General features: G+C 43.9%; 1 protein-coding gene across 1 annotated transcript; it reads right to left on the bottom strand.

Moving 5' to 3' along the window:
• Positions 1–369: 369 nt before the first annotated feature.
• On the bottom strand, positions 370–21,811 carry pip4p1a (phosphatidylinositol-4,5-bisphosphate 4-phosphatase 1a). The gene is made up of 7 exons (XM_053883883.1): positions 21,591–21,811; positions 19,949–20,142; positions 16,976–17,082; positions 13,670–13,775; positions 10,488–10,540; positions 9,103–9,193; positions 370–3,040 (listed from the first exon to the last, which is right to left on the bottom strand). The coding sequence occupies exons 1-7, from the start codon at positions 21,706–21,708 to the stop codon at positions 2,897–2,899; spliced, it is 813 nt and encodes a 270-aa protein (XP_053739858.1). The 5' UTR covers positions 21,709–21,811; the 3' UTR covers positions 370–2,896.
• Positions 21,812–22,054: the final 243 nt, after the last annotated feature.

Genomic DNA, 22,054 nt, shown 5'->3' with positions numbered 1-22,054 from the left:
AACTTTAGATTTAGGATTTTAAAAAGATAAATATATTTATGAAAAATAGAGTGCTAAATCTAAAATAAAAATATATAAACAGTATTTTGAGAAAAAAACAAGCAAAAAGCAAGCAAAAATAGACCAAAAAACAGATAAAAAAGCAAAAGAAACAAAATAAAATTATTTGCCCAGTTTAAAGGCAAAACATAAGAAAATTCAAGGGTGAAACTAATCTTGGGGAAAAGGCAAATGCGTGTCTGCTAGGGTGATCTGCATCTTGTGTAAGTTTTTGATACAAACTGTTGTCCCAATTACTGTGTGTGTGAACGAAGAGCGCTGAAGACTAGCAGATGATGCCAAGTGAAGAAGTAAAGAAGGAGCGGAGCGTCGGATACATCATCATGTCTTTATTTGTGTGTAAACAAACTCTGAAAGAGCATCAGCCAGGATCTCCGAATAACATGACTTCTATAGGGGTCTGTTCCATCACGCTCCACGAGTCGTCGGCCCAAGTCTTCACGACAACACGGCGGCGGTGACTCGGACCAGATGTGGAAGCAGTGAATGTAGGAATGGAGCTAAATGCCCTCTGATCTGTGCGGAGGTGCAAACATGGCGACTGCCGGCGTGCTCAATTCAGCAAGGGGCCGTCACCTGACCTGCGGTATCCCATCGGTGTGTGTGTGCGTGTGTGTGTACTGGAATGTGTTGGCTGTCCATGTGATGGTTTCAGACGGTGTCCAGAGGCCCATTCGGTTAGTAGCTTGTCAAACAGAAAGAGCGCGATTGTAGCGACAAAAACTAACCATCAGACGACAAATAAAACTTTGATCACAGCCGTAGTGTTAAAACCTGGGAGTGCAACATCGTTTGCTTAGTCACTTCTATTTACAAACAACAAACATATTTACAACAGAAAAAAATACAGTCTTATAAAAGCAGCATTCAGAACCGAGGAGGGGCGAGACACGTGTGTGTGTGGGTCACTGGCCTAGAAGTTTGAGCTGCATCTAAAACGGACCTCTCAGGAGCAGCCTCTGTCTCTATTGACGACACGGACGTCAGCTTGAGTCAGAAAACCTCCGTCAGAACAGCGCCACCGTTGGGACGCCCACTGATCTGCACTCAGCCATGCTCCGGCGGTAAACTGAACCTTTAACCACCAATAGTTTCCAGTCAAAGATATCAGTAGATTGAGATTCATTTTGGGACAGATAAGGTCTAAATGGTCAGAATTTGGAACCAATCTCTCTCCATGTTTAGGAACCGGTGATGTTTTAAATGAACATTTTCCGATATGTTTATGGGAGGAGAGGCAGGTGAAGTCAAGGTGAGTTGCCTGAACAGTGGTGGCTTGCGCTTCATTGTATACTTCAGATAGAGCCACAAGAAATTTCACTCGTGTCCCCTGATGTTCCTCATGAGGCCAAGAGTCGCCACTAGATTCTGGTGTGAACACATTCCAACGGACATGCGGTCCCTTTGTGGACACTAGAAGACGGCCATCTTGAGTCATTCATGTGGCCGTGTGTGACACAGAATCTCTGTCGGCATAATGATGTGGCTCAAATCTCAAACATCGACTGTCGACCAACTAGCTGACCATCTGCATGAGATACTTGCCGTCAAGGCTTTCATTTTAAATCAGTAGATTTTGGGTAGGTAAACCACTATTGGGTGAGGGGGAGACGTTCCCGGCTATAAAGGATGTTTCGGTTTGGAAAGTTTTACGTCCGGGTTGCTAATCTGTGCTTTTATTTATTTACGTTTGTTTCCAACATGTCTGATGACGGAAAGTTGAGCGTAGCCGCGAGGCACTATCATTAGCCACCGTGCTTATCCGAACAGGATTGTGGGGGATGCGTGATCCGACGCGGTGAGCAAGATGGGGTGAGTCGCAGTACGGCGCTGACAGACAGACACAATTTACCGTGTTCAATTATCCTAAGCCGTGTGTTTCTGATCTGTGGGAGGAAGTTGGAGCGCCTGGTGTGAACCCGCCCTCCTCCTCAACTGGCAGCGAGTTCAAACGCGGTTGCTAAGAGGCGAGCGGGCGAGCCACCGCCGCCGCCGCCGCCGCTCCTCTCCGAGTTGGAGAAAGTTCTGAATGTGGAAGATTTGCTTTTGCTGAAATAACAACAATGATGTTCGCAGGTCTGTCCTTGGAGACAGAGGCTGGGAAGTCTCAACAGATGTTTTCAAAAAGCGTCCTCCATTGTGCTGATAGGCATTCGTACGGCTGCGTATGAAAGTGTGTGTGTGTGTGTGTTCAATCCTGCTATCGCAACTTCTTCTTAAGGCTTTCAAGCTGCTTTGGATGAAAGCAAGTCCCGGGGGACTGCACAGAATCGTGCACAGTTCAGAAGCATCCTTGTCAAACCTCCGCAAACTCGGCGTTTCCACAACAACGCGAGCGACAAAGAGAAGCCGACGTCACCGACAGACGTTACTTCAAGATTCCTCGGACTTCATCGCTCCATTCACGTAAGAAAAGAAAAAAAAAAACGCTAGAGAGACTAAAGATTCAAGAGTGATCATTGAAACAATGTCTAGGATCTGAGTTGTGGCGGTGAAACGGAGGCGGCGGGATTTTTAGAGAAATTTAAAAAGCGGCAAAAAGGCGGAGACAGACAAAACAGGTGTTAAAAAAAAAAAAAAACCCACACTGGCCACGAGATTAGGATAGATAAGGTACATTAGGCTATACGCATCATCAGCACTGACAGGTATATTGCAGCGACCGCCATCCAGTTTTAGAAACACAAGTAGGCTAAAAGTAAAAGGAGGACGACGGCTTTCCGGAATTTAATAAATAATCAGTATTCTTCTGTTTTAAAGCCGTCCATCCTCCTGCTTGACGCGTTGGGGGTTTTTGGAAAGACACCGAGGTGTGGGGGGGGGGGGGGGGGGGGCTTCATGTGAAGTTCTGGAGCGGCTGGCTGACCCTCATGCAGGCCCAGTAGAACGCCCGGGCTAAGGTGAGGAGCACCAGGAGCAGCAGCACGGCCCACGAGGCGTAGATCCCCTGATAGGTCTGAGCCTTCATCCATGTTCCAGCCTGCGGAGACAGAGAGAAGGAGATGATTGCCGGGGCCTCCTGGGTCGGCCACGACCAGAAACAAATAGGTTTGATGTTTTGGAAGCCGGGGGGGAAAAAGGCAAATGGAAGCAGCTGTTTATCGGATCCCCTTCCATCCACTTTTATGCAAATTGCACTTTTCTAAATTTCTGTACGCCCCTTTGGGCGAGGCTGCTGGAAATGTGATTGTATTTTTTAAAAAGTGCTTGCGTGCCGTCTTTGCTTTCTTCTCTGTAACCCAGTTAAGGAGTCGTGGCTTCCTGTGACTCCGCTAGGCCTATTCTCAACCACTGGCCCGGGGCTCATGCTTGGTCCGCGAGTGGCTTCATCTGGACCAGAAAACATTTGAGACTCATGTCGCCATGAGAAGAGAACGCTGGACATCAAAGGCCTGAAGCAAAACCTTGGCACACTCTGAACAAAACCACTGTGATTCCACTGAGCTGAAAAGGCCACTGCCCATCTTGGTACTGCGCCAAAACGCCCACAAATACCTCGTGCAAACTCCTCACAGAAAAGACCATGGTTCATCCACAAACTGAGGCTCACTGACACAGCAGAACCAACAATAGAAGATCATTTTTTTATTCCCATTGAAGGTGTTAAAATCACCCTTTAGAGGCCAGCGTCTTGCCCGTGTTCAAATTGCCATGGTCTAAGAGACACTTCAAATGAGTGGGAGTCCTTCAGGGAAGACTCTGAAATCATCAGACGTTCCGAGCTCAAACCCACACCAATGTGGTGCAGCAAAGGAAGGAAGACTTCCTGCAGCCATAAATCTCTATTAAATTCAGTTCAGGAACTCTCACCTGTAGAGAGGGTGAGACTTTCCCGCGACGGAAAAATAAGACTTGATAATGGCTAAAATTTCCCAGCTCCTCTTTACTGTACGAAAAGCCTGGCCTTGCGGAGGAAGGGGTTGAGCATCAAAGGTTTCTGGCCTCAGGAGGGAGTAGCTTCCACTGTAGTGCCGTTTACAACCTGGCAAGGTGAGCGAAGTCAGGACCGCCATGAGGAGGAAGACATACGGGAGGAAAACGTGTTGCCAATGAGGATGAAAAGAGGGTTATCTCATCTTAAAAAACATAAGAGCTGAACCCGAACAAAACCTTGTCATTATTCAATATCCCCATGACAAAACTTTGCCAGGAAATTACATCTCAGAAGGTCATTTGTTTTTCACGAGCACTCGCACCCTATTATCGGCATCACGAAATGCTCGTATTTGTGTTACTATTTACTGGCACGTCAAAGAATATTATGAATTGCAACATGCAACTTAACGCAGAACTCAATTCCACACACGAATGGTTGTTCAGCATTTTGACAAAGGTATTACAGAAGTTTTAATCCAAAGCCAATCCGCTTGCGGAATCTTTTTAATCCCCAGGTTAAACAAAGACGGACAAACAGAAGCAACATTTAGTTCATGTAATCTATCGCCAGCTTAATCCACCGGCAGAGAATTCCGCCACGGCGGCTTCGATCGGCTCAGAGGAGATGATAGTCAACACTTCAGAGTGAGTGAGGGGTGAAGCAGGGGAACCAGAGACCCCATCAAGTATGAAGAGCGCAGCTGCTCGCAGGAAGGCTCCTTGATGAAGGTGGCAGGCGTGACTTTGGAAGAGGGATGCAGGGATTTGGAGGGAGGAAATCACCAAAACATGAATTTGCTTCACATAAGCAGCCAATTTATGATGTGTGTTTTTGATGCGGTGATCATTAACTGGGAGGCCAGCACCATCTGATGGGCCGAGGAGAGTGGTTGGGATAATCCAACACAAGTGGCCCAGCCCATTTTGGTCGCTTTGACTCCAGCCATCCATTTTCCGCTGCTAATCCGGGGTCACTCAGCAGGGGTGAGTCCACCGGCTCCTACCACCAGTGCCTCCTGGAGGATTCCGAGGCGTTCCCTTGCCATCAGGGAGACATAGGCTGTGTCCCATTTCTCACCCTAACACTCGTTTTTGACCTTAACACTGGGTTTTGCGCGTTCACGTCTAAGTGTAGTGTGTTCCAACACTCCTAAAACCGAGGGCACCACTTGAAATGATGCCTTCAAACCGAGGGAGCTCCGGAGCTGACTTGAAACCAAGGATACCAAAGTACTTCTTCTACTTCTGACATTTCTTCTGCGTTGGTTCACCAAACCAAGTGAGATGATCAGTGCCGATGCAAGAGGTTGCAGGAGGAGCTGACATTTCCAAAGAGTGTCTCCAACACTCGATATGCAGGATATAAAACACAGCACGGCAGCCAATGACACGTTGTCTTTGCACGTGACGTCTTAGGGAAGTCGCTCACTTCACTTCGTCGTCTGAGGGCACTTCATAGTGGAGGGCACTCAAAACCAAGTGCTTGTGTTAGGGTAAGAAATGGGACACAGCCACACTCCAGCGTGTCCTCAGCCTTCCCCCTTGGCTCCTCCCAGACAGACATGCCCGAAACACCTTCCATTAAGAGCCATCCAAAGCAGATGCCCAAACCCTTAATCTGGCTCCTCTTCATGCTGATGAGCAACAGTTGGACTTTGAGCCTCTCTCAGATGTCCACACGCCACACTCCGATCTTGACCTTTCGGTCACACTATATAGCTCGCCTCACAATATCAAACCGCTACGGTATGCGCATCACTGCAACACCGCCCTGTTTGTCACACTCAACCCCCTTCCCTCTGACTCGTGAACAAGACCCTGGGATACTCAAACTAGAGAGGTCTAAATCATCTTTAGACTGGGAAAAGTGAATACACCAGACTGCAAAGCTCTCTCTCTCCGAGTACAGACCCCCGCCCCAAAAAAAGAGACGTCGTCGTCTGAAAGTAGCATCTTCCGGGGTATGCCGTGGGCCATTCAAGCAATGGAAGGAGGCTTAGCCAGGCCTTCCAGTTAGAACAACCTCAACACCAGGGTAAATCGGCAGATTCTGCAGCATGTGATTTGTCACATTTCCCAAAACCTGCGCACAGACTTCAGCACCAAACAGCCGGTTTGTTGACATGGGGTGATTTGGAAACATGTGACCAGTCTGTCACTAGGTCAGAGTACAACTGCTGCTTCTCAATATCGAGAGCCGCGAGCAGAAGTACTTGGGCAGCCTGTCAAGAAGCTTTCCAGTGCCTCTCTGATGATCTTGGCTTGGCAGACTGGAAGCAGGCCCCGGGGCAGACTGAGGATATGCTGGAAAGATTGCATCGCCCTGCTCGCCGGGGAGAGGGAAGCCTTCTTGCTTCGTCTGCTGTGGCACAGGACACAATTGAAAATGTGTCGTCAGCTCTTCTGCATATGCTGCCAGCCGGGTTTGGACAAGAAAACCAAAACGGATCAGCAGCTGTTCATCAGCGATGACGTCAAACTACAGACTCAAACTAGTTTAAATGAAAAGTTTGAAATCGTTTGGACTGCCATCTGTAATTGTGACTGGCAGCTCGTCGCTATTGTTAATCTGCTGTGCCAGACGATGCAGCTGTTACCAGTATTTATTTCTTTAAAAAACATGATTCATCTCAATCATGAAATCATAATATCTATTTAGAGTATTAATGTGTATTGATGAAGCGACTCTGAGGCTAAATGAATGGTTAAACATCACCATCTAATGTGTTTTTAATCAATAAATAAGTGATGAAGTGAGGCGTTGTCTCACGATATGATATAATATTCCAGGATTTCTAGTGACTGCAGTTATTTTTCTTCATGCCAGGAGAGACAGGAACAACCTGTCAGCAGTGGTTCGTGCTGATCTTGCGCCATCTTCTGTTCACTGAGGAGAATGTGCAGTGGGTTGAAGTCTGTTTTCATATTTGATCCTGACAGTCTAAACGGGCACAAGGTGGAGATGCTTATTGAAAAATATTTTCAGGGGAAAAGCGACTGCTAAATGGGGCATGGCCTTCTTTCCTGTGAGGTTTTCTGCTGCATCGTAATAAAAAAGCAGCCAAGCGTCCATGGAGAAATGCCATTTACAAGCGATGCGGTAAGCTTTTTGGATTTGGACATCAGACCTTTCAGTGCGAGCTCGTAAATGAAAAGTGAAGCTGCAGTGTTAGGTGAAACCATTGTGTCATTTCCTCGTGCTGGATGAAACAGTGCAGAGCCAAGTCTCCTGCTGCAGACTGCTGCTACCAATCTGCCGGAGAGGTGCTCCCCACTTCCACCACCCGCTGCTCCCCCACACTTCTGTCAATTTCTGTTGTGTGCCGAGCTCAGACTGAAAACGCTCGAGTCGAGCTGCATCTATTAACACCCTCCGCTCAGAGTACCATTGCAGCTACCATAACATGACTTGTAGCCAACTTCGACACCGGATTGACTTTTATTTTACATACAGAGTGAAAACCCCAAACAGGTTTGTGACTCCTGCAGATGGTGCTTTCCATGACAGACAAGCAGTGAGTACCTCACAGGTGACTCTGACTGAGAGCCCAAACGGGGGAAAATCGTCATCATGACAGAAATATCAAGTGAGCTTTTCACTTTTGACCAACAAACAGTCACCAGTCACAGTAGTGCTAAAGAAACAAGAGCTGCATTCCATTCAACTAAAGTCCAACAAAAGAACCTGAGTCAGCCTTTTTAAAGGGATCCATCCTATCATACGACCACAAACAAATAGGACAAAAACAATAGAACACACACATTTTGAGCAGCTTTGATCAGGACACTCTTTGTCCATTTCTAAGACCCAAATCCGCAGCAATTGTCCACGTTGTGACACAGAATTCTGACCAACGCATCTGCCTCCAGTGACGGGATTTGATGGGCAAATGAACATGGTGCAACTGAAGTCACCGATAGAAGTTGGAGAAACCTTCTTAAACATCGTGTTCAGCCAAGATAGTGTGGAAAAGAGAGGAGAAATACAGGGTGTCTTGCTTAAATATAGGGCATCCCTGAGACACCCTGTTCAATGAAAGCCAGTCTTCAATGGCTAACTCCAGCACCTGGACCTGAAAGATCCCAGGACATGCCTCTATGTTGCCATAACACCTGGTGTCCAGGACCTCACTAACCACCTTAAAGTGCTCATGATATGCACCACCTGTTGCTCACATTCTTCCTCCAAGCATTCAAGCTTCATCATCAGGCTAAATTTTCTGTGCCCACAATCGATGCCACTGAGAGCTAAAGCCACACCTCCATTGGCTTTACAGCAGTTTCTTGTTTTTCTATTTAAGGGAGAGGCTGCTATTCACTTGAGGGAAGCTATCTCTTGGCTATGGACCCTGTGGAGGACGTGACGTGCAAGAAGAAATGAGAAACTGTTGCTCCTTGGCAGCCGCTAGAAACTGTGCCCACAAAGGTTAGAAAGAGATCTGGTGACGGAGGGCAGTCCTGCTGGAGTCCAACTCCCACTGGGCGGAGGGGGAAGTTACTCCCAGCAATCCAGGCCAAACTCAGCCATCCATATGGACTTGAAAATCACTACTCAAGCTCTCTCCCGCATACAAATCTTCAGTGTCATTTTCAAATCTGAAAACATGGAACCAGACTAACTGGCACATCATCAATAACGTTTGAATTATATGGGTGCGTTTAAATATATGAAGTGAGTGAACGGTGCCCTGGAGGAACATGTGCAGCTGCCACATCTGTCAAGTGTTTCCATCAACAGGTTTCTCACACTGGAATGGCTTGACATCGTTTAACGTCTGCAGGGTTTTCACACAGAACCGAGATGGTGACAGCTGAGACACCAGCAGATCTGTATTTCCTGGCGATGTCATGAGGCGGTAATGCTTTATTTACATTGTATTTCACCGTTTGTATGGTGAATTTTAGGGTGTGACAACAAGGATAGCTAGCACCACGACAAACATGTCGGTGTGACAGGAGGACGTCAGCTTTTCCAGGCAACGGATGACACATTTTAAGTTACTTGTAATACGACGGCAAAGCTCGTCATGTAATGGACCATAGTGGACAATAACGACTGGGTCACAGCGATGACATGTGGACCAGACCTTTAAATATGGCATCACATCAACACACTGACAGCAAACTGAGGTTAAGCGTAAATGGCGTAATGGGCGGTTGACTTACAATCAGACCAGCGGTGGAGATGCTGAACAGCAAGCAGAGTAGAAAACACCACAAGCTCCGCCTCCTGGGATACCGCTGACCGATCGAGGAGCTGGAGGAAGAAGAGATGTTTGGAAATAAGCAGGGATAAACAACAATACACCACGACAACATCAACCTCTGAGTTTTAGAAGTCGGAACTGTGACCAAATTATCTGCAAACGTTTTTGAGAAAAAGCCTCGCACGACTGACTGAAAGCTCGAGCCATTAATACGAAGACTGGAACAGCTCCATGATCAGCCCCAGCACGAGGAGAAGTTCACGCCGCTTAAGTTGCTGTTTACTCGAGGAGAACAAATTTAAGAGGCTTTCGGATCCTTGCGATGAAGGGGAGGAAGTTCAAAGGGAACACGGTTAAGTTGTACAAATCCCACACCTCGCGTCACACTGCTACCACGGCTGCGGGAAACCAGAGCTGACATTTTAAATTCCAGCCGGCGAAGCCTGTGCTTTACGGTGTTTACTCCCCGTAACGTTCATTGACGTTGGAGCCGGTCGTAAACAGAGGCAATGCGCGATTCTAACTTGAAACGTTAAAATAAATCGTCCTCAATATCTCTGCTTTTACTTAAGGGTTTGTTTGGAGAGTGACGCCGCTATAAAGGTCATTGTGAGTGGCTGGAATATTTTTGTACGGGTGTAAACACATTTTTTTTTTTTCTTCCTCTGATTTAGACTTTGTGTGCATTTCATGTTTCATTCATACGGCCACTTCAGATGGTGTTGTACAATCCAGAGGAGAGGGGATTCTACACATAACACCTCAATGAAGTCCCCTACTCTACAACCAAGGGCGACACCCTGAGGAGGAAAACACTCCACTGCTGTGACCAAATGTGACCCACAGAAAAACAGGCTCGCAGCCTCTATTTTGGAGACAAGGTGTCCCAATTTTGTATCTGGAGACAAAATATGGCGCGGCTACCGCGCGCCAAAGGCATAAGACCTCTTGCGAGTTCCGTGGGTATGGGCCCCTCAGGGCACCTTTTGAAGTTTGAAGCTCCCTGCAACTCTAGTTCCTGTATTTTGAGGGGCAAATCCCCCGACATCTCTCCAGCTACAAGCCTGATACCAACCCAGTGTGAGTGAACACAACCCTGTGGTCGCCCCTCAGCACACTGCTGCTGCTGCTTGTCACATCAATGCTGCACATTAACCCACATAATCCTATGCATTCACTTGAATTATGAGTTTACAAAACGTTTTTCTTGAACGAGGCAAAACAGAGATTGAGCTTGAACTGTAAACTCAGCTAAAGTTGATTCAATTTGGACTATATAGCCAGTGGAAACCGGTCCAAAATAATAAACCAGGGCACAAAGACAAGGTGCCAGGAGCTACTTACACTTTCCTGCAGTGCGGGCATCTGGCCAGCGTCCGGTCTGTGAACTCTGTCCACTGAAATCAGGAAACAAATCATTAGACGAAGGCACTTTCAGAACACAAGAAGACAAACGGGCAGATTAACAGAGTCATCTTTTACCTGAACGCCTGGAGAACTATTTTTCCTGTGTTGGAATTGTTCTCTGAGGTCTGCGTGGTGAGTGTAAAGTTGTTCAAAGACAAAAATACCCAGAGCACCGAGCGCAGCTTTGCAAGATTTATTACTTCTGAATGCAGAGGCCTGCCCTGGACTCCATCATACTAAGTGTGTTTGTATAGTGGACGCCACATGCACACACAACAATAAGGGGAGTGTGCAGAGAAACAAAGTAATGGAGACTGAACTTTCTCTTCTTTATATCGGGGTTACTACCTCCAGCTCGCTCACACCACTCCTATATATATATATATATATATATATATATATATATATATATATAAAAACATGAATATTGTTACTTAATACCAGTTGACGAAATGTATTCACACTGCAGATTTTTATGAAGCAATGACGTGTTATTACAAGATTGACAGATGTCAAGGAAGTTTGGAATATAAACTAGAATTCAGCCAAAGCGTGATCACGCTAATGCAGACCTGGGCAAAGTGCGGCCCGGGGGCCAAATGCGGCCCTTTGACTGTATTTATGTGGCCCTCCTGGAGTCAGAGCAAAACTATAAAACTGACATTGTTGTTGTCTCTGACATTTTGTCTTATGGATTGTTTTTTGTTTATTATGAAGTAACTGAAACATAACTTTCTTGTTTAATTATTTTTCTAAATCTTTTCCGTTGGCTATTTTAGGAGTATTTCTTGTCCCTTAAAATACATCAGAATTGAAAGTAAATTTTGAAATGTATGAGCCACATTGACAATCTTTAAATGGAATGTGGTTTAAATTAAATAAAACACAACAAACCAACAGTTTCTATTCATTTTTACAGTGTAGATTCATAATCACACATGATTTTTATTTTCAATTTTCTCTTGTCCTCTCTTTGTGTTTGACGGCCCTTCTCAACGGTCACAATATATAACCCGGCCCCTTGGGAAATTTAATTGCCCACCTCTGCGCTAATGGCTACTTGACAAACACCTTTCAGCTTTAACAGAAGTACACTGATACACATAAATATGCCAAACTTTGACATCATTGATAAAGGAGTATTCAGTTACCTTTGTTTATCTATCCCTTCATCAATAATATCTTAAACAGATACATGAGCACCGCTACTCTTCCACTGATGAATGGACTCTTAATTACTCGGGCATTTCAACTCTGTTCAGCGCAAGAGTCGACCAGAGAGAATATCTCTGCAATAAATTAGGGCGTTAAACGTCCCCATCGCTCAGATCAATGAGAGTCGCTCCGAGATTTTAAACGCAACCATCACATACGGCTCGCTCGACAAACGAGGAATAAAAATAGTTGCCTTCTGCTTGCAGATATTTATTTGCTTCTCTGCTCTGGTGGGGTGATGCATTTGGACGGCTCACGGAGGGAAACGCTGCACATTCGTCTTTCACCCAAAGCATTATTCTGCTGCTAGGATCACGGCGAATATTATCAGCCGATCTGTGACGAAAGATCAAGGCGCTGTCGCCCGGGCAGAGACTTCCAGTCAGCGGCTCTTTCTTTATGCAGGTAGGAAAAGTCTGAATGAATACAGAGCACCCTCCATCATCTTTTTACAGCTCTGGTTGTCTCTCTCTTCACAGGCTGCCACCTTCTCTTCCATCATATATCCAGGACTGCGCCTTTACCTGGCCAGCACATTGTTAAAAAGGGCAGTAATTTAAAATTCCACTCCCCCCAGAGCAAAGAAGCGGCAGAATATATGAGCAAAGGGTTGATAGGGTTACGCATCTGCAGCTATAACTCAGCGTTAACTTGGCCCGCCGCTATGCTGTTTTGACTTTTCGATAAGTCATTTTTCAGGCCCGGTCGTCGTAAATTTGCCTACAAAAACCTCTCGGGCACAAAGTCACTGGCAGAGAATGTGTAGGTTCAGGTGACGGATGCTGGTGTGGAAGAGGCTAATTTGTAACATTCTGCTGCTTTGCATGGGCTTCTAAAGCTCCTGCTGAGGGGAGATGGACACGCTTGGAGTCAACTCGGTTAGTGTGTCAATGCACACTGCAGATCGCCATGAAGCAGGTTCTTTCTACTCTCTGATTTTTACACTTCATTTTCTAAAGATTTTTACATGCAACATAAAATCATGACAATCATCAGAAGCTTTAACACCTTACATGTGTAGCAGTTGGCATAAACATTCATTTCATTCCATTATACAAAGTATCTCACAATGAATAGCATAAGAAAAAGCGAGTAAATATATATTTCTAATGTTACACTTTAATCGATTATTTATTGAATATTAAGACTTAATCTTTGCACTTAGTAAATAAAATGCTTGGAATTTTTATGTAACTTTTTGGGTAATATTTGTGCCTAGTATTTTTCTTTGATTTTTTTTTTACATTACATGAACTAAATTATAAGTTAATATTTCACTTAAAGGAGAATATATTACAAATGCTAAATAGAAATATAAAACAAATTATTAATTTCCTTTTTTCTTCATACTTTTCTAACTATTAGGACATATTGCATTACTTATACGTAATATTATTTATTGAATATTAAGTAAGCCTTAGTGTTAGAACAAATTAAATGAAAGAATATTTCCTCAATTTTCTGAAGATGTATTTTTATTTTCCCCATCACATTGTTTTTCATAATCAAATTCTAAACAGCCATTTTACCGCCATTGGGTTTTTTGTGATGTTATTTCTAAAAATGTAAAACTTCCAAATAAAAAAAAAAATGTTCCAAATTACTATTTATTTTGGATTCGCCTTTATTCAGTAATGCACCAATAATAAATCATATATTTTTTATGCAATTCATGTACATTTCAATTTTTTATTACTTTTTTTTCTTTTGCTTTGCTTCATAATTTTCCAATTATAAGGAAATATTGTATTACTCATATTTTACACTTTAAAAGGTATTAAATATTTATTGAATATAACTGAATATAAAAGACTTATTGGGAAATATTGTATAACTTGGAATGATTCCCTAAAGTCAGTTTTCGGAGTGAAGCATGCGAGCAGAACAAAAGAGTCGGTCAGTACCAGGAACGTGCTGCTGCAGTGTCCACATGAGACCCGGGCTCCGGCCGGCTGGGGGTCCGGGCTGGCCGGCCCTGGGTGAACCGGGCCAAGGTTGATTATCCTCTTACTGGAATCAGATGAGACAGAGAGACAACGTCAGCGTTAACGCCTCGACATTTCATTATTAAGCTGCTTCTTCCTTGGCTGGACTCGTAAATCGCTCGTCTCACTCTGCTGGCGGAGAAACGCTGACGCTAATTTTAGCCGCCAATCATTTTATTACCGCGACTTCTTTCCCCCCCACATCACACTTCGACAGATTACAAACACTGAATCCCTTATGAGACGCCGCTGCTCTACTGTGTTGGTTTAGTCAGCATGTCTGGGTGGAATGCAAAACAGAGAGCCAGAGAACTCATCTGCTAACAGTCACCAACCACGGAGGTGAAAAGCACCAGCTTCTGGATCTTGGTGCCAATCCTTTAACATCTAACATAAGACTCAAATCTTAACTCTTAAACTCAACTGGACTGATGACGACACATCCAAAGGAGCATTATTTAAATGTGACCGCATGCTGCCATTTTCCCTCCTGAATGCTCTCAGGCAGTAGTATAGAGACACAGGTTTGTAGCTCAGATCAAAATATGGGAATCTGAACTTCTGCTCTACTAAAAGCAGATGAGCAGCACAATCCAAATCTGGTCAGCTATAATCTCACAGCACAAGTTGGCAACAGTTTCAGCTGGAAAGAGCAGCGACTGAGCTGCTGTGGACGAGCCGCTGGCAGCTCAAACGTGGCTAGATGAGAAACAAAAAAAAGAGTCAAGGCGACTGATTATTTCAGTGTTGAATGACTCGTCAAATGCATTCTTTCATCACCACAAACCACTGCGGCAGAGCTGCATGAATCAACGTCCATCCTTCGCCATGAGCTGCTGAATGAGGCAACAGATTTGTTGATGAGCCACGTTGATGATTGATGGCAGCCGCGCGACAAAAACAAAGAGAAATCATTGGAGACAGTTTTGCCTCAAGGCATTGCGAGGACGTTTATCTTTTCAGATGATTACACCGGGAGTCAAACAGCTGGCATGACGGACTGTTTCTTTTAATACGGCCTTAAAATGGTCGATGCTTTTTAAGTTCTGGTGCAAACACTATTGAAACTGGCTCTGCGAGTTCTGGAACCAACCTGGAATGCAGTGTTAAATTCATTGTCAAGAACTTTTGCGCATCAACCTTCATCACAACACCTTGACTTGAGAACTTCCTGTAGAAGGTTGTGATGTTGTACAGGAGCAGTGAAGCTCCTGATTCAACCCATGGGCGCATCACTGGGATACTTCATTTTACATTTTTTAAATAGCTTCAGTTAACCATGGGGAAGTTCCAGGGCAAAAAGACCTGTGGGCCCGTTCAGCCTGCGAGTAATGAGCCCTTCTCCAGCTTCATCAGGAGCAGTTATGAGCCAGCTTTGACTCCTGCTCCAAGTACACACACATACTGAATGTGTAGTTTTAACAATGGACCCACTTCAGATCGTTCTGTTCTTGCTGAACAAGGAGATTAAAACTATAACGTCAATCAACACACTGTATGCTACAACAAAATGGGAACAGGAGTTGAAAAGTACAATATCTGAAAGAGAATGGCGTTTAATGTGCAACACACAACAGTACTCCAGCTTCAAGAAAATGGAGGGATTTGAGAGGTAAACAACAACAATGCTGGAGAAAACGTGGACACATGAATGCTTCTCGTTCTCATATATTTTGGACCTGTATTAGAATACAAATATTCTGGGACAATGTTATAAATATTCTTGAGGAGATATTTGAATATAACATTCTTAAGGACACACATGTATGTTTGCTGGGACTCTTGCCCTCACAGGTGCAACAAAGTGATCAATATTTATTTAAAATCTTGAAGCTTGCTACTAAAAAAGCTATTACAAGGAACTGGTTGAAGGCTGATGGACCTGATGTACGAATTTGGACTGACATTATTGAAGAAATACGGCAGATGGAGCATTTGACCTCTCTGGTGAGACTGAAAACTGGGTTGTACACAAAAAGATGGACAAAATGAAACATTTTTCCAACAATCCAACATTATCACAAACTTATTGTAATATCCCCATTGTCTTTCTGGGGATGTATTTAATTTAATTGTTTTTTATTGTTATCTATGTATTTTCCTACAAAAGTTCTAAACCATTGCATGTATCATTTTCAAAATTTTGTCAGTACTTTGTAAAATTTGATAAATAAACAGTAAAAAAACTATGTTGTCAATCTATTTCATCGGTTACAAACAACAGGGTTTCTGCTACATGTAAACGATCAAAAATGAAAGGCGACATGCCTTCACTATTATGACCTCTTTTTAAGATGAAGTCTCACATGATCACACCAAGTGGAAAATCAAAACAAACGCACACACAACACGCATCATGAAGGTGGACATAATCAAGGTGGTTATCTGTGAGTTTTTAACAGAGAAATCTTTTTTTTCCATGGTGGAAAACAAGCGTTTTTACTGTCATCAATAAATGTCAGAACTCCATTTCCACTACTTTGCTTCTCTGTCGCATTCTGCCTTGATCACTCAGATACTTTCCAGCCACCAGAGTCATATACCAGCGCAACATCTCAACTGACAGCTGATTCTATAAACCTAGATACGAGGAAACGTTTCCAAGTGACCTGACCTCAGATATGCAGATAGAAATGAATCATTCTTCTCCCACATTGCAGATATCTCTGAATACTTTCTCAAAACCAAGCTTTGTAGCCTGTAAGGAAACGTGTTGGGAGCAATGCTGTGAAAGTTTTGTCCATGCAGGAACTTCCCAATAGTGGCACCAGTGCACCCCTCGTGCCTTACAAAGCGAGTAACTGGTGCAAAAACACACAAGCTGCTTCCACTGGTGCATGAAATGACACGATGTAACCCACAAAGGATGACACGCAGAAGTGAAATAGATGATGTGGCTGTTATAATGAGGCTGTTATTTCCTCATCTGGCTCGCTGAGCAGCCAGACGACACCGACTGGGACCGCGGCTTTAATTGGGGGGCTGATTTTCCCACAGCACCTTGTTTCCTCAACCTCACCTCTTTCTCGCCGATGTGTTTCCGCGCACACACACACACACACACACACACACACACACACACACACACACACACACACACACACACACACACACACACACACACACACACACACACACACACACACACACACACACACACACACACACACACACACACACACACACACACACACACACACACACACACACTTTCTAATGTCTCACCAATATGGCCGAGGACAGGCAATCCTCTGGGAGGTGACTTTGCAGATGAGCAGACAGTTGCAGGGGCAGCGGACGTACTTCTTCCCTGCTGGGGCATTTTTAATAGGCTGTGGTGGGAGACAAGACACAGAGGAGGAATAAAATATTAAAATGGAAAGCCAAAGAGTTGGAATAAATCACTACAGTTCCAGGTGAGAAGGCAACCACTCACTTTAAAACCCCCAAATAACCTCATTAGAGAGGCGAGTACAGGCTCATGTTGCCTGCGTTTCTGAAGGTTACCTGTGAATACATGTGGGTCTGCATCACACTATATACTTGAGTAAAGGAGGACGCCTCTCTAGAATCCGGCGTCATCCATTATATGGAAGACCGGAGGGTGGTTTTAATAGGGCAAATGAAGCCTCCCACATCCCTCCAGCTCCCTGCTGCACCAAACGGATTCATTCATTGGTGATCTCTGGTGACATCTTGTGTCTAAAGGATGCATAGCAGCGATCATGATTTTTTTTTTTTTACTCTATGACAGTGATTCTTAACCATAGGGCCGGGGCCCATGGTTGGGCCCCGAGCGCCTCCCTGAGGGCCGCTATAATTTTTTTGTTTTACACCTTTGGGCAGTAGTGTGTCACTGCATTGACTTGACAGCTGCAAATCTGTGATAGTCACCAACTATGGAGAAGTTCTTGAAAAGAAAAACTGATAAAGAAAGTGATGCCGCAGCCCCCAACAGTAAAAACTTCTCATGAAAGCACCTGTTGAAGCAGTTTTGAAAATTAATTTTATGGAGATACTTTCATTTACACTTTACTAATATCTTCTTTGGAGTTTAAATAAGATATATTGTTTTTTATTTTATTATATTTAGACATGGTTATATTATATTTACTTTATACCTAATTTTATCCAGTTTTTCCAATTTTCTCAAGTGTATTTCCCCTCCTTTTTTTCTTTAGTCAATTTGATGAACATGACTTGCACCTGATTCTGCTGCTGGTTTGGCTTTTCGATGACAAATATCTTGGCGATGATCACATGGTTTCATGTCATTTCAAAAGATTTGTCTATGTTTAAGTAGATTAAATATGGTTGATCACAGTTCTATGACTTGAATTGAAACTTGATATGGGAAGAGACATCTAAAAGGTGAAGATCCCTTGCTCTGAGATACACCACAATAGCCTCATTTCAAAACTGAAACCACATTACATCATCCAATGAGATCATCTAAAGGTTATAGGCAATAACCCCTCACCACTGTCTGGACCAAATAATCTGTATATCGGCTGCAACAGAAAAAAAAAAACTTCCATCTGCAGTGTAATTAAGACCATGAGGAAAGCAGTGAATGTGAATCAGTGGACGTAACACAAGCAACATCTAACAAGCTAGTCAGCGGTTGTCCTTATAGCTGGGGTTCTTGTCTGTGTTCTCCTGTCTGCAGAGCCACCATTGAAGAGTCAGCCGGCTCATTAGCTGCTGCTGAGATTTGCACAGGATTTCAAAAGTATAAAGAATCAAAGGGAGGCTTGCTGGGGCGCCTGTGCCAGCTGTAGTATCATTTTATTGGAACAGAAGATGGGCACCTCACAGTCTACCTTTCACAACGCTGAATGCTGCATATGTCAGAGGAAGAGTTCATGTCCTATAGTTCAAAGAGAAAGCTTAGGAGGCCAGGTTTGGATGGTTTGACCATGTGGAGAAGAGAGACGGAACAGGTTAGATGAAGAATGCCAGAAGTAGTAGGTAAAAAAAAGAGATTTGTGGATGTGGTAAAAGAAGGCATGAACATAGGTGTGACCAGGGCAGATGATCCAGACAGGTTAACATGTAGGAGGAAGACTTTCTGAGGCAATTCAATTAAAACCACAGAAAACGGTCAAAAGTCAAACCATTTTGCAGTTATATCATGTCTTCAGTGGCAATAAACTCCACTTCAAAAGGCTGACCCACATGGTAGCCAAGGATTTATCATGGGAACCTCTTGCTTGTGAAAGAAAAATGGGTTGCGTCGACATCGTTATTCGAGCGTCCAAAAGAGGCATTTGGACTAAGTCGAATCATGAATCTCTTTGTGATTTCACTCAGGAGATAACTGAAGTTTTTTTTATGGGAGAAAGGAGGGAAGAGAGGAAGCTAATACTTTTCATTCATCACTCTCAGCCTCTCATGGTCAGAATTAACATTGCAGACTTGAGCAAGAATTCAAGATTCAAGTCAGTACCTAATCCACTCACTCTAATTAGAATTGGATTCTGCTGCACCTTTCAGCTGCTATAAAATTGTTCCCGAATTGACAAAAAAGTTTCAACATCAATGCATAATATTAAATTTCTCCAGCTACTACTCTTGCTACTAACTATATTGTACTTATTAGTAGAAAACCATCACAATTTCAAACACGATTCAAAGTTCATATTTCTCTTCTACAATATGATTAACTGATGAAGATTTTAAAAAGCTAAAATTTGGCTCTAAAACAAGTGAACAACCACCTCTAAAACCTTACATACATACAGTACTCGAGAGCAGCTTCAACTGCACATCTCAACCATAAGTTAGTCACTATTAAGGTGTCTCTCAGAAAACATTACGTCTGACAGGGAAAGTGAATCAGCTTGTCAACTGTAAAAAATTTTTTTTTTTTTTTTTATTGAAGATGGGTCGACTACGAAAAGAACAGTCTCTGAAGTGGAACCAATATCTCTCACCAGTCGGATACGATCAAACATTTATACAATAACAAGAAGCAAAATTTGATAAGGCAGGACGGTACTGCCGGTCAACTCCTACACGTCTGAGCTAGTAATAACAATGCTCACATCAAAACACATTTACAGTCAAAACACTGAAATTTAGGTCATCTGCATGAGCTCACTTGATCATATCAGGTCAAATTCTTGACATTTCCAAGACATTTTAACATGAACTAAGTGTTAGTACTTTTGTGAAAGAGTTTCTCGCACAACTCACCGTAGCTTCATTGCATACGCCACACTTCACTACATGCTGGTGGATTTTACCCTCCACCGAAATCAGACTCTGGCAAACCCTGCAACTGATGACAGGGGCGCTGCCACTCTCTGGCGAGGTGAGGGGCGAGTACGGTGGAGGGTCTTCGCCCAGGAGCACCGAAGGCTGGGTGGGGCTGGGGAAAGGCGGAAAGCCTACACAAAAGAGAAAAGGAGACTCTTAATCATGAAATTATCTGGACATGCAGCAAATCAGCAATTCAACAGAAACACCATCCTCAATAAATCAAATTCCTCCCTCCACACTTAAGATTAACAAGGTAATCGGATTTTCCTGAGAGGGGCTTTTGCAGAGAAACTCCCCTGGAATGTCGAGTAGGACTAGTTCCAACAAATAGGTTTTTGTCAGAAAGGAAAAAAAACCATTTCTGGAAATGTGATGCAACACACAGCTCTGGTAAGAAGAGAGTTCTTACATCAGAAATCAGTTTGGTTGTTGGTCGAACACAGTCAATATGAATGAGACTTGACAGCAAGAGTAATACAGAATTATTCTATTTTAATAGTCGACCAGTCATCGCCTATCTTGACGAATAGTAAACATGTTGGTGTATGACGTGAAGCACTGTTGACTCGTGTGATTACAAAGTTGTAAATAGTCACTAGAAAACGGAAGAGTGTTTGTAAACACTAGATGAGTTTTCAATTACAGCCATACTGAGAACTCACACGTCACAACTATTTGAACAAGTCAACTTGTGGGCATATGATGTGTACGGGTTGAAAAACAAGCAACGCGTCTTATTGCAAGGGTGTAAATAGTCAACGTGTGAATTGTGTTTTGTTTTGAAACTTGCACAAAATGTGGTTGGGATACTTAGTAGACTGACTACCACTGAATATCACAAAGAAAACACCAATAAGATTAGGAGGACAGGTTCGTATATTTACACAGATTACCATCTGAAGATGACATATTGGCTTTGTTTAGTGCAAACAGATGACTCGACAACAAAATATAAAAGGCTGTTCTGCACATTCAATAAAACCTAAAATCATCAGTGTTTCAATAGTTGAATCTCGATTTCCATATCCTAAAATTCAAAACTAGTTCCAAGAATAATGAACTGTAATAGAGAGGCGTACGCGCATGCATAACATGGCCTCTTATTGGCTGATATGACGTGGAGTGCCCCGGTGCTGCTTCCTTATTGGTTCATTGACTTATCAATCAAGTCAGGTGCTTTTGTGCTGCCAGCCAGCAGATACGTGCGATTGTTTAAAACACAACGGTGCTGAGAAACCATAACGTGTGGATGCGCAAGACTTGTATTAAAACAAAATTCCCCAACAACAACTTCAGATATGACTTGGCGTCGCGAGCCTCCTGGTGCTGAATTCAGCTACAGCTAACAGAACGGCGGCTACATTAGCCAGCTAGCACGCACTGGCTACTTCCAGACTGTGCAGGGCGCGTGTGAGGAAAAAGCGACATTTAAGTCATGATAGAAATGTCGTTTCACTTGTGCATGGCGTCCTTGCAGAACAAAGCAGCACCGCTCAACGCGCTCCGCCAGCTGGTGACTGAACGCCCAGCCAGCCGACGCTAACCGCCGGGGCGAACCTGGGAGCGGGATACTCACTCTGGGGCTTGTTGGGAGCTCCGTACGGCGCCGAACCAGGAGAAACGCCGCCGTTCCCGCTGCCGAGAGCGCCGTCTCCGAGGTCGGATAGTAGCGGGGACCTCTCGCCGTCCGCCATACTGAGAGCCAGGCGAGGGGGGGGAAAGCGACTGCTGACCGATCCGGTGGTGAGTTGTTGTGTGTCGGAAACGCAGGCGTCACGTGACCAGCGCGGCGCTGCTGCGGTACCGTCGACTCACCGGGGGTGCGGCAGCCGCCAGACACTTCCGTGTATCAATCGTCATTTAAAATAACACACTATCATCATATCAACCTTAGATTTCAGTAGCAGTTTCGTTCCTGGTGCTGTCAGGTTGCTGAACGCTGGACAACAGCTGCAATACTGTTTATTTGTTTATATTTAGTATATGTTAGTATTTATCTGATATTTATTTATTTTGGACATATAGTTTTGGTTTTGGAAA

Source organism: Synchiropus splendidus, chromosome 13 (assembly GCF_027744825.2).
Source record: "Synchiropus splendidus isolate RoL2022-P1 chromosome 13, RoL_Sspl_1.0, whole genome shotgun sequence".
NCBI lineage: Eukaryota > Metazoa > Chordata > Actinopteri > Syngnathiformes > Callionymidae > Synchiropus > Synchiropus splendidus.
Note: the sequence above shows the minus strand (reverse complement) of the source record. Positions and strands in the feature narration are given on the sequence as shown.

What these genes read in the sequence shown, in the direction of transcription:
- pip4p1a (XM_053883883.1), bottom strand. Translation starts at nt 21,708, where the DNA reads ATGGCGGACGGCGAGAGGTCCCCGCTACTATCCGACCTCGGAGACGGC. An exon ending in GCGTATGCAATGAAGCTACG is followed by an intron (nt 17,083 to 19,948) that starts GTGAGTTGTGCG and finishes CTCCCACCACAG; the next exon opens with CCTATTAAAAATGCCCCAGC. An exon ending in TGCCCGCACTGCAGGAAAGT is followed by an intron (nt 9,194 to 10,487) that starts GTAAGTAGCTCC and finishes TTCTTCCTCCAG; the next exon opens with CTCCTCGATCGGTCAGCGGT.